The sequence below is a fragment of the Triturus cristatus genome, chromosome 5_1 (assembly GCF_964204655.1).
Source record: "Triturus cristatus chromosome 5_1, aTriCri1.1, whole genome shotgun sequence".
Taxonomy (NCBI): Eukaryota; Metazoa; Chordata; class Amphibia; order Caudata; family Salamandridae; genus Triturus; species Triturus cristatus.
In genome coordinates, this window is record NC_140587.1 from 809762623 (window position 1) to 809777258 (window position 14636).

Genomic DNA, 14636 nt, shown 5'->3' on the forward strand with positions numbered 1-14636 from the left:
AGCATATATTTTCTAGTAGTCTTTCAATTATCCTCAGAGAGCATAATTTTGTAGTGACATGGTACATATGGGACAAACTGAACTCATTAGTAAAGAAATTGGAGGAGCCAAGACACTGTAGCTAAACATTTCAATATGGTAATGTTGAAAAACAGAGTACATTTATTGATATGTGTACTATTCAAGATGATGGTTTAAGAATTATTAGTTCTATACCAGATAAATCTTCTGAAGAACGATTGTGATGGATACAAAACATGCATCAACACCAGAAAGTCACCCAAACATATAGGTATAATTCTGAGCTATTAATACTATACCTTGTGTCTTTGATAGTTGACACATTTGCATTGACAGATGAAAGCTTCCTTGCCAAAATAACTAAAGTTGTGACAAATAGAGATGAGTTAATCTAAGATAAAGAAAATAGAAAAACAATTAGGTTTTTAGTATTACATTTCTGATAGTGATGCATATGGCAGACTGATATATGTCTATGCCTATGAAGTGTCGGACTGATTTTACCCTAATCAATTATATGCAGCTTTATTTGTTCATGTGAGTGTGTTTGAGGGGTTGGGGAGGAGCCACAATGCAGGTCGCTACCTACTGCTCCTACTGAACACTTAACCTAGGGAGAGGTATTGTTTGGATATGGTAAATTCGTTCCATTCAGAGAATTTGCTTGAAATTACGCCTATAATTGAGGGTTTTCATACCAACTTGCGCATGCATTGGACTTTAAAAACATTTTTTTTATATACTTTATTTTTCAGTTTACACATTACAAAACAAATATCAAACCAACAAATCGGCAGTGCATTGGACTTTAGAAGGTATTTTTTGATCTGTTAATATCAGCAGGTTTGCCCTCCAAAAATGTACAGAGGGAAAAATACAGCAGGTGTGTTAATGACATCATTACTTATAATTGCTTTGTGTGCAGTAACATGGGTTACCGCACATATCAGAATTTCATGGGCATTTCTAACTGAGGCTTTAGACTCCAAAGCAAAACAGCATTTTACAAAATGGAATATATTTTAAATAAATGCATTTGTGTGTGATTGGTATTATTTTTAACCAATGTGAGAAAGTGGGTTGTTGGATGAGGACATCCTACTCAAGCATCAGCCACAAACCTTGTATGGGTGAACCAAAAAAGGTCACCAAATTAACCTGTGCTTAAGCCTCTGGTAGCTTGACACCAAATCGGGGAGGCTTAATTTAGAGGTGAGGTGTCAAGAATGTTTGCAGCCAGCACTTAAACAGTAATACAGTTACAACACAACACCGGACAATACACAGGCTAGTTTCGAAAAATAGAGTAGATTTTAACAAATTATTTGTGAGAAGTTGGCCTGGCATATGCAGGTCACTAGTTATAGTGGCCACCTTGCACCAGTCCAATTCGACTCTTATGGTAGATAGGTTTAAGACAACCTTTTAAAGAAAGCTATCCTAGTGGTAGCTGTGGAGAGCAGCCTTCAGGCTAAGTCTCTGAGGAATGTAAAGCAGCTTGTTTTACCTTATAATCTCTTGAATTACCAAATGAAAGGACACCACACAGGTATATATATCAAATATATATGTATTTATTTCTAGACACACTCTACTACTCTCTTTATGAGATTAGAAGTCAGGAACACATTCAAATATCAACGTTTCACAATAAGTTAAGCACAAATATGGCTGGGGCCCTAGGGGCGTACCAGACCATATACTATAAAAGAGGTTTAGGAAAGTCGACTTGCAGAGGGACAAGGCCTAGGGCCTGTAGAATTGCTGGGGCTTCACTAATGCACCCAAGGCAGGTAAGTAAAGGACCCATGGGAGACGCGTGCAGTGTGAGCAAGTCGCGGTTGGATTTTTAAAGTTTTAGGGTACTTCGAGGAAGTCTACAAGCAAGCCACTTACAAGGTAAGTAATTCGAGGGCCAACACACACTAGGGCACCTGAGTGCTCGAGTTACCTCACCCAGGGAAGCCGGGTGCATAGGTGTCTTTTGGTGTCGGGTCGCGTCGCTGTTTTCTATGGAAGCCAAAGAAGATTTGCTGCTTGCGAAGCCTGAAGAAGTGTCCGGATTCAAGATGAAGATGACCTGAAAGCAGAAGGGACAGTGTTCACAGTCACTTGCCAGTGACCCGGGGCCAGGAAGATGGATGCCCACGGAAGTCGGGTGATTTCAGGTGATCAAGGGTGTTTTGACTCTTCGCTCACGAGGACCAGGAAGCATTGACGATGACCAGCAGCTGGATTCGGAGTGCCCCACAACGTCTGCAGCTTACTGAGGTCTCGCAACCGGATTGGAGCCAACAAGCCTTGGCAACAGCAAGTCTTGTGGAAAGTGAATAAAGTCAATGGTGCAGACCAGCAAGGTCTGAGGGACTCACCCAACGAGGGTAAGTAAGGACAGGCCTGGAGCAACCAGAGGAGCCCTTTGGTTTGATCAGACAGGCCTGGAGCAACCAGAGGAGCCCTTTGGTTTGATCAGAAGGTCTTCAGGGGACCCACAAGCCAACGGGCAAGGGATTGCAAAGATGCCTCGTGAGGAAATGCTTCACAGGAGCCCACGGTCACTCGGGACGGGCTAGGCCTCTGATATTCGGTGCACAACCTGCTGGAGGCTTGGGCCACAAATGGTCCAAAGCACAAGTTCGTAGAACGTCGTGAAGGGGTTGCACTTGACAATAGTGCACGGTACCCAGGTATTGCTGTTCCTCATCACTCGTGGGGTCCACTCGCCTCAGCTCTGCTGGGGACTCACAATGGCCATCGAGAAGTCAGGAAATCCACTTCCAGGGCTGCAGGGACTTCGGACACCAGCGGGAGCGGGAACATTTGCAACCATTGATTACAGTGTTTGGTGCCTGCCAAGCAGGGGAGTCACTCCTTGACTCCAAGGGAGATTCTTCCGTCTTCCAAAGGTAGTGGAACGTCGAAGGACCAGGATTCTTCTTGTAAAGCATCGTCCAGGGATATCTAGTTTGCAATGGCAAGGGTTCCCTATCTTATACTAAAAGAAAGGGAGGGACTAGCTTTATGACCACTCCTCTGGGAGGTTCAGGGTAGGGGGGGTTACACCCACTTCCCTTTGTCCAGTTTTGTGCCAGAGCAGGGACAGGTAGCCCCTGAACCGGTTTGAGCTGGCATATGCACAGAGGAGCCTACTGCTCCCCCAGTGCAGGACTTCAAAGCACTCTAGGAGTGCACCCACCCAGCCCCAATACACTAAATCCTGTCTGGAAGGTGGTGACACCTCCCTGTGACAGGATGCCTATTGTTGGGCCTCCTCCACTGCGAGTTTCAGTAAGCAGCAGGAGGGCAGCCCAGTGTCTGTGCTGGTGGCATCAATTTTGTGATGCCAGGGCTCTTACAGATTTCTACTGTGTTTCCACAGTGGGTACATGTCGTCCCCTCTAGAAGGGTGGGATCATACTCCCACACCAGTTACTGGTGTGGGGGTATGATTCCAAGTTGAATGACATGACATGTTTTGATGCAGTCATTCCAAAGTTAGCATTTACCGGTAGGTTATACTTAAGACTATATGGTTTAACCGCATCCACAAACAGCCACAGAGAATAGACTCTGCCAGCTGAAGAGGGGTCCTGCTCATGCAGAGGCACCCCCTCACATTGTAAACCAAGCACCCTGCCCTCAGGATTGATAGGGCCTGCCTTATGGGTGACTGATAGGTTTATATGTGTGTGTATGGTGAGATATAGGAACCTATACCTCAGTGAGGAGTGCTAACACTACCTCACCCAGGCTGCAATAGCAGGCCTGTGGTGTCAGATTTAGTCTGCTTCCCACGGGTGGTATAATACATGCTTCAGCCCGTGGTAGGCCTGTGAAGTACCTATGCCCTTGGTACCAAGGGTACCATATACTAGGGGCTCATAAGGTACCACAGTATCCAATCACTAGTGCATCTAATATGCACTCCAGTCATTTAAGGGAGAAAGCAGATAGGCTGGGGTCCTGGATAGCAGGATCACAGCCAGACTAGTCAAAAACAATTCAAACACCAGGAAAAAAATGGGGGCAACCATGCAGTCAGATTCCACCTTCCTACATTATTTGACACCAAAATTACAAAAACTCAATCAGTAGAACAGGGATCAAAGCGATAACCACGTTTATCTAGTCGCGCGAGACCGGGGCAAAATCGAAAGTTATGGTCGACAGAGATGGAGCAAGGGTCGGATCCATGAAGTGGATTGGGGCTAGTTTCCACTTACGTTTGGACTTCAAAGAAATTTTGAAAGAAAATATCTGAAAGGTGAAGTTCAGAGAGACAAGGCAGCAGGTGGTGTCCGGTGTCCGAGGAGGAGGCAACTTTGTCAGGGAGCCGCTGGACGAGGTTGCGGTGGAGATTTTTTAGTTTGGACTTAGTCTCTTTTTTGGAAGGCAAAGATCTCCAGTAGGACAAAGTTACAGGCTGTAGCCTATGAGGGCTCCACAAGGCCTGATACCCCTTTTGTGTGAAGCTACTAAACAAGATTTGCTGCTACGGAACGTTCTAAAAGTGGCATTTTCAAAATTATGACTTAAAATCTGACTTTATCATTAAAGAAGTTTTTTAATTGCAATTCCTTAGACACCATGCATGTTATTTCTGTCAATTCTCAAATAAAAGTTTATTTTAGTAAATGTAATAAGTTAACCCAGTGTTATCCTATGGGGGAGGTTGGCCTCACAGTAGTGAAAAACGCATTTGGGAGGCTTTCACTACCAGGACGTGTGAAACTTAAACTTATCTGTCCTTTTTTTAAAATACAATGCATCCTGCCCTAGCGGGCTGCCTAGGTCCTCACTTAGTGGTGACTTATACGTAATAGAAAGGAAGTTTTAGGCCTGGCAAGTGGTTTATTTTTCCAGGTTGAATTGGCAGATTAAAACTGTATACAGGCTGCAATACCAGGCCTGAGATGGTTTAAGGGGCTACTTGGGTGGTTGGTAGAATGAGTGCTGCAGGCTAACTAGTAGCATTTACCAGCCCTGGGTATGTGGTATATCCCGTTACTAGGGACTTGAAAGTCAATTGATTATGCAAATCAGGTGTAAGCCAATTTTACCGCTTTTTTAGGGCCAACAAAAATTAAATCAGCAAAACAGGAGGGGAGAAGGCAAAAAGTGTGGGGGAAGACCACCCAAAGGTTAAACGTTCTAACAACCAAACATTGTGATTTTGCCAGATATGTTCATGCAGTGTCTGTCTGTATGTTCATTCAGTGTATGCCTGCGAGCATCATATATTAAACAAGATGAACTATGTTTAGATGTGTGTACAAAGGCGGTGTCTAGTTTGAGAGAGTGGATCTACATCCATTGTCATATATATATATTTGACCGAGGATGTGGATCCACTCTCTCAAACTAGACACAGCCTTTGTGCAAATTGATGCTTCTCACGGTAAGTAGCACTGGGGCTGACTTCAAGTAGGAGTACCCACAATATGGACACAATGAGGTGCAAGCTTCCTGCCCCTAGTTTGTATTAGCCTTCCTGCAGCTGCATTAAAGACAAACAAAAGGAAAAGCCCAGACAAAAAAGATTCTCACTTTTAACAACAAAAACTGCAGTTCCACCCATCAACCCTACCATCTGCCAAATGATACTGGTCAGGAGGAATTAACCACCAGCTAACAATGTGTTCACTAAAGATAGCCCTGCCTCTGTCCTCTAATCTTCAATGCTCTTATTATCACCCTCCGTTCATATGAATGTAGGCAATACACTTCCACTGTCTGGGGAAGATATCCTATTCCTCCATCTTGAGCCAGGGTACCATCAGGGGCATACACAATGTATACCACTGGGTTCAATACTCAGACTCACAAACACAGCCACACACACACAGTCCTACTGCTGCTTATATCACATGCCCACTGTACATGCACATGCACACAGGATGTCACCAGAAGGTTACGGTTTTAACATACCAAGGAACTGTATACAAGATGATCAGTAGGTCACGCTCTCTCACTGACACTGATAAAAAGGTGTGATTACTGTAAAGGTTCAGAAAATGTTCTTACCTTTGCTTGATGTTGCTTCATTGCATGTTTGGTGCTCCCCTCCAGGTCATAAGACACATCCTGGACATTGCATAAACAGGGACAGGCCATGGTCTCTATACCCACGCTAAATTAGCCTGACTCCAAGTCCAAAAGAAAAATCAGAATGCCGGGTTCAAATATATCCAGGAGTGCACCCCAGTGGTACACGCCTGTATACTAATGAAGGGAACATTTCAATCCCAATATCTAGATTCAAAGATTCTAAATAGGCCCGGAGTAATTTTAATTATGCCTGAATAATTTGACTAATTTCGGTAATTCCACTTTACTCGTTGCCGTCCAATTACTGATAATAATGCAATTACGCCTGCTCGTGTGATTGTGAGCAATTTGGGGGAATATAATTCTACCACAAGAGCACATTTAGTGCTCCCAAATGGCTGCTCACTCAGCTGTTTATGTTCGGATGCATTTAGAGTTATTTTCTTAGAGAAAAATGAATCCTAGAGTGCAATTTGGAGGCAAAAGTGAATTTTGTGTTCAGTAACTAGTGCTAAATGCCGGGAGTAATTTGGGTGAAAATCCTACTCCAAGTGGACATTTAGAGAACACAAGTGACTGTTGGCGCTGCTATTCGTTATGTTGTATTTAGTGCTATTTCGTGGCGCAAAATGTATCCTTGCGCCCGTTTTGGGTGCAAGGGGGTATTTTTGCTGAAAGAAAATAGGGCTAGAATGCAGTGTTATTTTTCTTGTTTGATTCAAAGTATTATTGCAGAATTTTTAGGAAATTCTGTGTGATCACGATAAATGGAATTACACGAGTTAGGCCTACTCCTAATTCTAATTTGGTTGTACCAAGAAGTAACATATATTACATTGCTTTGATATCAACAGGGAAATAGCTGTAGCCTCAGTGGTCTTTAATTGTTTTAAAGTGTGCATACAAGGGGTGGCAACTTCATTCAGCATAACTAATGCACAGGACAGGGAAAGGCAATTTAAGGATTTTTACATGAAATGTGTCAGCTGGATCAGTGGAAAAGGGTGAGATATTCATAGTACATGGCATAATAAGTGATTAAGCCCTATAACTGCATGAAGTGGAGTTATGCAAACATAGGAGCTGATTTATACCTTGATGGTATCTATACTTTGTCTCAACATGATGGAGTAAGCACACCACCAACATAACGGTGCACCAGCCCAATTTAATTGCTGGTGGATGTTGGGTTTGGCTACGGTGGTTACTACTCTGCCACCACCAGAGACACACCTCTTTGAAGGCCTGACAGAGTAAGGGCATCAGAGAAATGGCCAATCTGGATGGGCGGACATGTAGTAATTTCTTTTACTATCCATCAATGCCAGAAAAACTCTGGAGGGCAGTAAAAAGCAACTAATGCTCTCCCAGCCATGGAAGATTACTCTCATGGCGAGGAAAGCGTTACTTTTTTTAGTTTAAAAAAGAAAATCCTGTTTTGGGATTTTCTTTTTGAAAAAAAAAAATGTTTGCTGCAGGGTTGCATCATGCTGATGCAGCTCTGTATCAAACAGCGATATGCACTGTCTGGCAGGAACCACCAGGACAGCGGTTCCTGCCAACGCATTATTAATGACTGCTTCCTTGGAGGTTATTTATAAATTTGATGGGTGGTCCCTTGGCCACAGTGATGGAGTAATTTAATCATCCCCATGGCGGAACGGCAGGCAGTCTGTCCAAAATTAAATCATGGCCATAATAATTTTAGTAATGGAAGAATTTGAAGAAAATACGTCTATTGCATGGGCTAGGGAACTACAGTTGGTAAGATATATTTGCAAGGTTGTGTGCTAATAACATCAGCAAAACCAGGCCTGATAAAGTGAGTTTTAAAAAAATTACATTTCATTGTCTAGACTAGCAGCAGCTGAGCGCAAAAATATTTAGACAACCAGTAGAAAACTGAGAAATTGCGATAGTCAATAAAAATTATTTGCGGTAAAAGAGTGCACAGAGGATGGACAAGCAAATTGATTTTACATTGAGCTAGAAGTTCCAGTGAGAGAGTTGGTTGATGTAGTTTTCCAGAGCAGTGGTTATCCAATTTCAATCAATAAAGTTGTTTTGACAATCTTTCTCAAACCAAATGAGAATGTGGTTCAATGTTGTGTTGTCAACACATCACTTTGCTTAGCCTTAGCTCAGACTATAAAGTATTTTTATTAAGGTTTTGGAATTGACATTGTCTAAGATACTTGAACAGATTGTGCAATCCCAAAAGAGGGAGCTATGTCCATGGGTGCCGTACACAGCACACATGGATGCATAGTTAACCACCAATAGTTCAGAGTTTTTATCCTTGGGGTTCCATGTGGCATTTCAGACAGCTTTTCTCTCAATTTGCAAGTGTAACTTGGACCCCACAGATGAACCAACCTGTTATTGACAGCTACACATCTATAAACAATCCTTGACCATCTGTGCAAGCACTTAAACAGTATATCTCTGACTCAGTTACATATGCCTTTCATTGATCTAAGCATCCTTGTTTCTGAGTACTCATCCAGTTTCTTTGCTGACTGAGAAAGGATCAGCCATATAACTCCTTGAATATTTTAAATTACACAATGCACATACTCAATATCAGTATTGATTTGACTGTTCTGTCATTAACACTTAAAGAATGGATAAATCAAAAACAATATGAGAAAAATAAGGAGGAGCTTAAGCAAATGAAAGAGACAGAAAACAGATATGTAAACCTACCAATATAAAAGCGCAAACAGGCCCAAGGAAACTCCATACATGCCCAGTACTTGACTTGAGCCAGCAGCTATGAAAATATAGAAGAATTAGTTGTCAATTTCTGCCAATTTATTTTGTTACTTTACAGCAACTGCACCTATTATACTTATTGCAAGCAGTAGGATGAAGGATTACATCTCACTTAGTAAAGTCTAGCTTAGATCATCTGTGCATTAAATTCCCTAGTGTGTTTTCAAACTGGAGGTACACAAAACAGCAGGTCAATAACATACAGGAGAACAGCAAGCATTTGATGAAGTTTAGGAAATCCTTTCAGTCACTGCTTTCCAGACATTGCCAGTTTCACTGAAGACATCACACCACCATTTCCCCCCATATATAGTGCCCTTCATTTTGACTGATCCTAAGTCTTGTATAGTGTCCCATCTAATAATTTGAGCAACAAGAAGATGGGCATTAGCAAAGGGAGATGCAAACAGATGTTAATCAAATATTTTCTCTCATTAATTAGTAAAGGTCAATACGCTGCTTTTTCTATTCCTATCAAACACCGAACATGGCCCTTATGTTACTTGGAGTATGTATCCTTCAATTAAGTGAGGTGTTACAATCTTCTATTCCATCTTGGATTTAAGCAAGTGGGATTTAGAATTCCAGACTGAATTCATGTTATCTAACATTTTTTGTAGAGATATCCCAAACACAGGCCATTGATTTGATCACCTAAGGAAACACTATACCTCAGTTATTGTCTTTTGTTCCTAAGAAGGTGGCCCAGTAGGACCATGGGTCTTGTAAGAAATGTAGCTATCCGTCAAGAGGAGTAACTGCCCGCCTTGAGTAACACATTTCTTGTCAGGGTAAAGCTCCAAAGTCACTAAAATAACATGAGCTCTATCCCCGGTAGTTAAGGAATAGAGCCAACAGGCTCCAAATGTGCAATATGTAAAGCATTTATGCAATACTAAAACAGTAATAGAGTTGAAACACAACACAATAAAAAAGACAAAATGAATTAGAAAGAGTAGATTTTAATACATAAAATGACACAAGAAAAGACAAAAAGGGGAACCTAGATGTGAATTTTTAAGGTCTTCCATTAAAATAGCGCTTAAAAACATTAAGCTCCAACTGCAGTCAACTGGTCACAGTAGATCGGGACTTAGGCATGATTTGAGGGTGAAGGCAATGGAGTTTGGGTCATATACAGAAACCAGATTTGACCCATCAGAGGGTTTATCTCGTGACTCAGTCTCACAGCAGAAGAATTTCAAATTTTGTGGCCAAGGTTGTCCTCTCACACTCCATATGCTTTCTGTGCCTTTACCCGGTCAGGATTTCACAGTTTGAAGTGACTTTTTTGAAGCTTGGTATCCTTCAGCAGGGCAAGGCTGCAGGCTGTAGGCCGAAAAGTGATCCACAAGGCCACATACTTTCCATGCGATATGCAGCTGAACCAAATTTTATGCTGGGGAAAAGCTTTAAGTGGGAGAAACCTGAATCTTCTGCCCATCTGCATTATTATTATTATTATTAATATTTATAAAGCGCGACAGCTACTTCCAACGGAAGTGTCCCGGCGCTAGCGTCCTACAGGCACAGGGGATAAAGCAAGGAGAGGATAGCAGCAGTCTCTAAGGCATTCTGAATAACCAAGTCTTGAGGGCCTTTCTGAACGGAAGTTCCTTATCAAACTGTCTGAGATCATTGGGTAGGGTATTCCATAACGTTGCCGTTTTCACTGAGAACGCACGTCCACCTGTCCTAGCCTTTCTAAACCGCGAAATGATCAGAAGATTTTGATTGCAGGATCTAAGAGTTCTAGGGGGAAAATATTTCTGCAGTCTCTGTTTCAGATAGCGGGGGCCTACCCCTCTCGTTGCTTTATGAGCCAACACAAGGGCCTTAAACTGCACTCTTTTCCTTACCGGTAACCAGTGCAAGCTTTGCAGATGAAGCGAGATGTGATACCGTAAAGGCACATTCCTCAGAAGCCTGGCTGCAGTGTTTTGGATACGCTGCAGTCTTCCCATCAAGTAATCCGGAAGGCCAATGTACAAGCTGTTGGCGTAGTAGAGTTGGGAGGTGATAAGGGCATGCACCACTGCCTTCCTACAGTTCATAGGAAGGAAGCGTAAGAATCTTCTAAGTGTCTTCAGTCTCCAAAAACATTGGGAGGAGATATGCATGATTTGAGCCTTGCCAGACAGTTGCGAGTCAAACCTGACCCCTAAGTTCCTTGCCGCCGTTACCGGTGTCGGGGGCGGGTTCAGTTCTGCTGGCCACCACAGCTCCGTCCGTGGAGGAGAAGGTTGATTAAAAAATAGGACCTCCGTCTTATCAGCATTTAATTTAAGACAATTTTCAGTCATCCAGCAGGAGATATTTAGTAGGCATTGCTTAAAGTTGATGAAATCTATGTCACCATGTTCCTTAAAAGAGAAAATCAGCTGTGTGTCGTCTGCATACGAGACAACTTGCACACCCCATTTCTCAATGATGGCAGCGAGGGGCGCGAGATAGACATTAAAGAGCGTCGGACTCAATGCCGAGCCCTGTGGCACCCCCTGCGCCAAAGATCTAGAACTAGAAACATGGGGGTGTAGAGTAACCTGTTGTGACCTACCTTCCAAGAAAGACTGAAACCAATTCAACACGGTCCCCGTCACACCTATCCGGAGTAATCTATTTAGGAGGATCTCGTGGGAGACCGTGCCAAACGCTGCCGATAGATCCAACAATACCAGCATTGCACATCTACCTTGATCAAGGGTTTCACGGATAGACTCAGTGACTTCCAGTAGGGCAGTTTCCGTGCTATATCCAGCCCTAAATCCTGATTGCGAATCGTGTAGGTGCTTGTTGGATTCAAGGAAGTCCGAGAGTTGTCTCTGGACTTCTTTTTCAAGGATTTTTGCAGGGGCTGGCACTAATGATATAGGCCTAAAATGTTTTAGTTCCGAAGGGTCCGCGCCCTCTTTTTTAAGAATGGGTCGGACCAATGCCTTTTTCCACTCAGAAGGGAAGATACCAGTTTCCAAGGAAGAGTTCCAAAGCGAATTCAAGGTATCATTAAGAAGAGGAGCTAAAAGTTTAAACACTCTGGCCGGGCAGGGGTCCAGAGGGGAGCCAGACTTAATTTTCAAAAGTTCCTTCAGAGAGGCTGCCTTCTCAAATCTGCGAAAGGATGTCCAGTTGACTGCTGTACTGATCAGAGGTAGATCCCGATTACCAGTTGATGGAAAGGTGGAATAGATAGTCAAAATTTTGTCCTGAAAAAAAGTGGCCAATTGCTCGCAGAGATTCAGAGAGGGTGAGATAGTACTCTTTAGGGCTGAAGGTTTCAAAAAGTCCTCTACTATCCTGAAAATCTCTCTGGATGGATTGTCCGTGTTCAGAATTTGTTTAGCCATGTAATCTCTCATCACCTTACGTTTTAGTGCATGGAATTTTTTTAGGGCTGTCTTATATACTTCTTTTGCAGTGGATTCATATTTCTTTCTCCAGATACGCTCAAGTCTCTTACATCGGATCTTTCCGCTACGGAGTCCTGTATTGAACCAGGGTGCAGATGGTTTATTCCTAACCACCTTGCAAGGTTTAATCGGAGCCGATTTGTCTAAGGCTTCCACAATCCATGTACTAACAAGGGAGGTATCCAAATTGGGATTCCCAGACAGTGTAGGGGAGGTCTTATCTAGTTCTTCTCTCATGGATTGCAGCGTAACTTTCTTGCAGTTTCTCCTGTTTTCTGTCATAGGTCTGCTGAGATTGCTTTCACGCTTATGACTCAGCCTAAACAAGACCATCATATGGTCAGACCATGTAACAGGAAACACCTCTTCCACCTTAAGAAGGGGATCATTGGTGAAGAGAAGGTCTAAGGTATGGCCAGCTGCGTGAGTAGGAGAAGATATGTTTTGCGCTAAGTTAAGACTGTTTAGGGAGTCTTCTAATTGGTTGGCTAGAGGGCAGCTAGCATTGTCCATGTGGACATTAAAATCACCAAGAACGGTGAAGTTAGAATAGCGTAAGGACAAGTTGGCGATGCAGTCAAATAGCACTGGCCAATAGGTGGCCAATGTATTAGGGGGTCTGTAAACCAGTAGTCCCGCCATCGAGGATTTGTTGGAGAATTTAATGTGAAAGGCCATGGTTTCAATAGGTCCCAGGCCTTCAATTTTCATGTAATTCATATCCCAGTCTTCCCTTAAAATTATAGCGAGCCCTCCTCCCAACCTATTGTCCCCCCTATTTACATTGAACAACCTATAGCCCATAGGGACCGCTAAGCTAATATCGGGATTAGAGCACTCTCTCAGCCACGTTTCTGTCACGAACAGTAGGTCCCAATCATGAGTCTCCAATAATAGCCAGATGTCTGCAGCATGTTTCGGGAGGGATAAATTCCAGCTGGACCTACCCTCCAGCTGGACCTGCTTGGCAGGTTTATTTTGGTTGTCTGGAGTTCTTGAAGTTCGAAAAGTCTGAAAGTCCCAGGTTTTCAGAGATGGTAGGAGAAGTGTAGCTACACACAGCCACGGTTTCCAGGACCTCTGAAGCAGCACTTGGGGGTCAGACTCACGCCAGAAGAGGCGAACAGCAGGGTGAAGGGTAGGTCCAGCTGGAATTGGTTAACTGGGCTATTGCGGAAAAAGGCCTCTTGTAGCTTGTTGTTTCCTTGTAGCTTAAATGCATCAGTCTTTTGACCCTAGGAGTCCACCTCCTTGTCCTGGGTACAAGAGACAGCAGGTGCTGTGGGTCATGGCTCCTCTCAAGTCATAGACAGCAGGTTCAATCCTTTTCTGAACTTCCTCAGGTCCAGTAGTATGCTCTGGAGGGTACTGGGTATGCCACATTTATTCCTGTCCTAGCTATTATGGGGGAGACTCTTACCCTTTCCATAACTATGGTAGCATTTTCAGGGGTATCATACCCACTTTTGCAGTGGCTTCTTCTTACCCTACTGCAAACAATCCCACAGTGCCCTTCACAACCTAAATCCGAGCTGGAGAGACCCTTTCCCATTCTGCAGAGGCTGTGTGGTCATCCAGATGTAGGGCCAGTGAAATGAGCAACCCCTCCTCTGTGGTCACTCTAACTCAGTTCTGGGGACAACTAATCGTGGGCAATGAACTCTGCTCACGGAGACTGCGGAGATTTGTTAACTACACATTACATTGAAAAGACGGAATCCATGCAATTAATAATTCCGACTCTGCCACGTAGCAGAGTTAGTTATTGCACCAACAACCCTTTGATAAAACAACTTTACCTTTACATGCTAAAAAGCATATAACCAATTCACAAAAGTGAGCTTTGAAAATTATCAGGCAATGAGAGAGGTGATGATTTTGGGGGGAGGACCAAGCAGACGCCTTGAACACAAAGAGCAGATCATGCTCAACGATTGTGGTGGTCCCATCCTCCTAGGACCAACCCAAACAAAGTTATGGGCAAAAATTCAATGCCAACCAAAGGCCCAGCAAAGCATTAGGGGGCGAGATTCTAGAGTGCAGTGAATATTATAGTATTAGCTCTCAGCTGAGCTCGAGAGCCTGCCCCTTGAGGAATGTTTTGATATTGGATACTGTAATATTCACTGCACTCTAGAATCTCGTCCCATAATGCTTTGCAGGGCCTTTGGTTGGGATTGTATTTTTGCCCATAACTGTGCTTGAGTTGGTCCTAGGAGGATAGGACTACCACCGAATCGTTCAGCATGATGTGCTCTAAGTTAGGGAGGACACCAAAAGCATCACCTCTCTCACTGCTTGCTGTATTTTAATTTTCACTTTTGTGAGATGACTATATGTATTTTTGCATGTAAAGATAGAGTTACTTGGAAAGCGATCATGATC

The 14636-nt window shown here is 43.2% G+C and overlaps 1 protein-coding gene across 1 annotated transcript in view; it reads right to left on the reverse strand.

The window, feature by feature from the left end:
• Positions 1–14636, reverse strand: part of LOC146831504 (adhesion G protein-coupled receptor E1-like) — a 227140-nt gene that overhangs the window by 24286 nt on the left and 188218 nt on the right. Inside the window, exons 12-13 of the mRNA XM_085603927.1 lie at positions 8776–8842; positions 321–412 (exon numbers count right to left, since the gene is read on the reverse strand). Coding sequence (XP_085460053.1) covers positions 321–412; positions 8776–8842 — 159 coding nt within the window. The remainder of the gene's footprint in view (positions 1–320; positions 413–8775; positions 8843–14636) is intronic.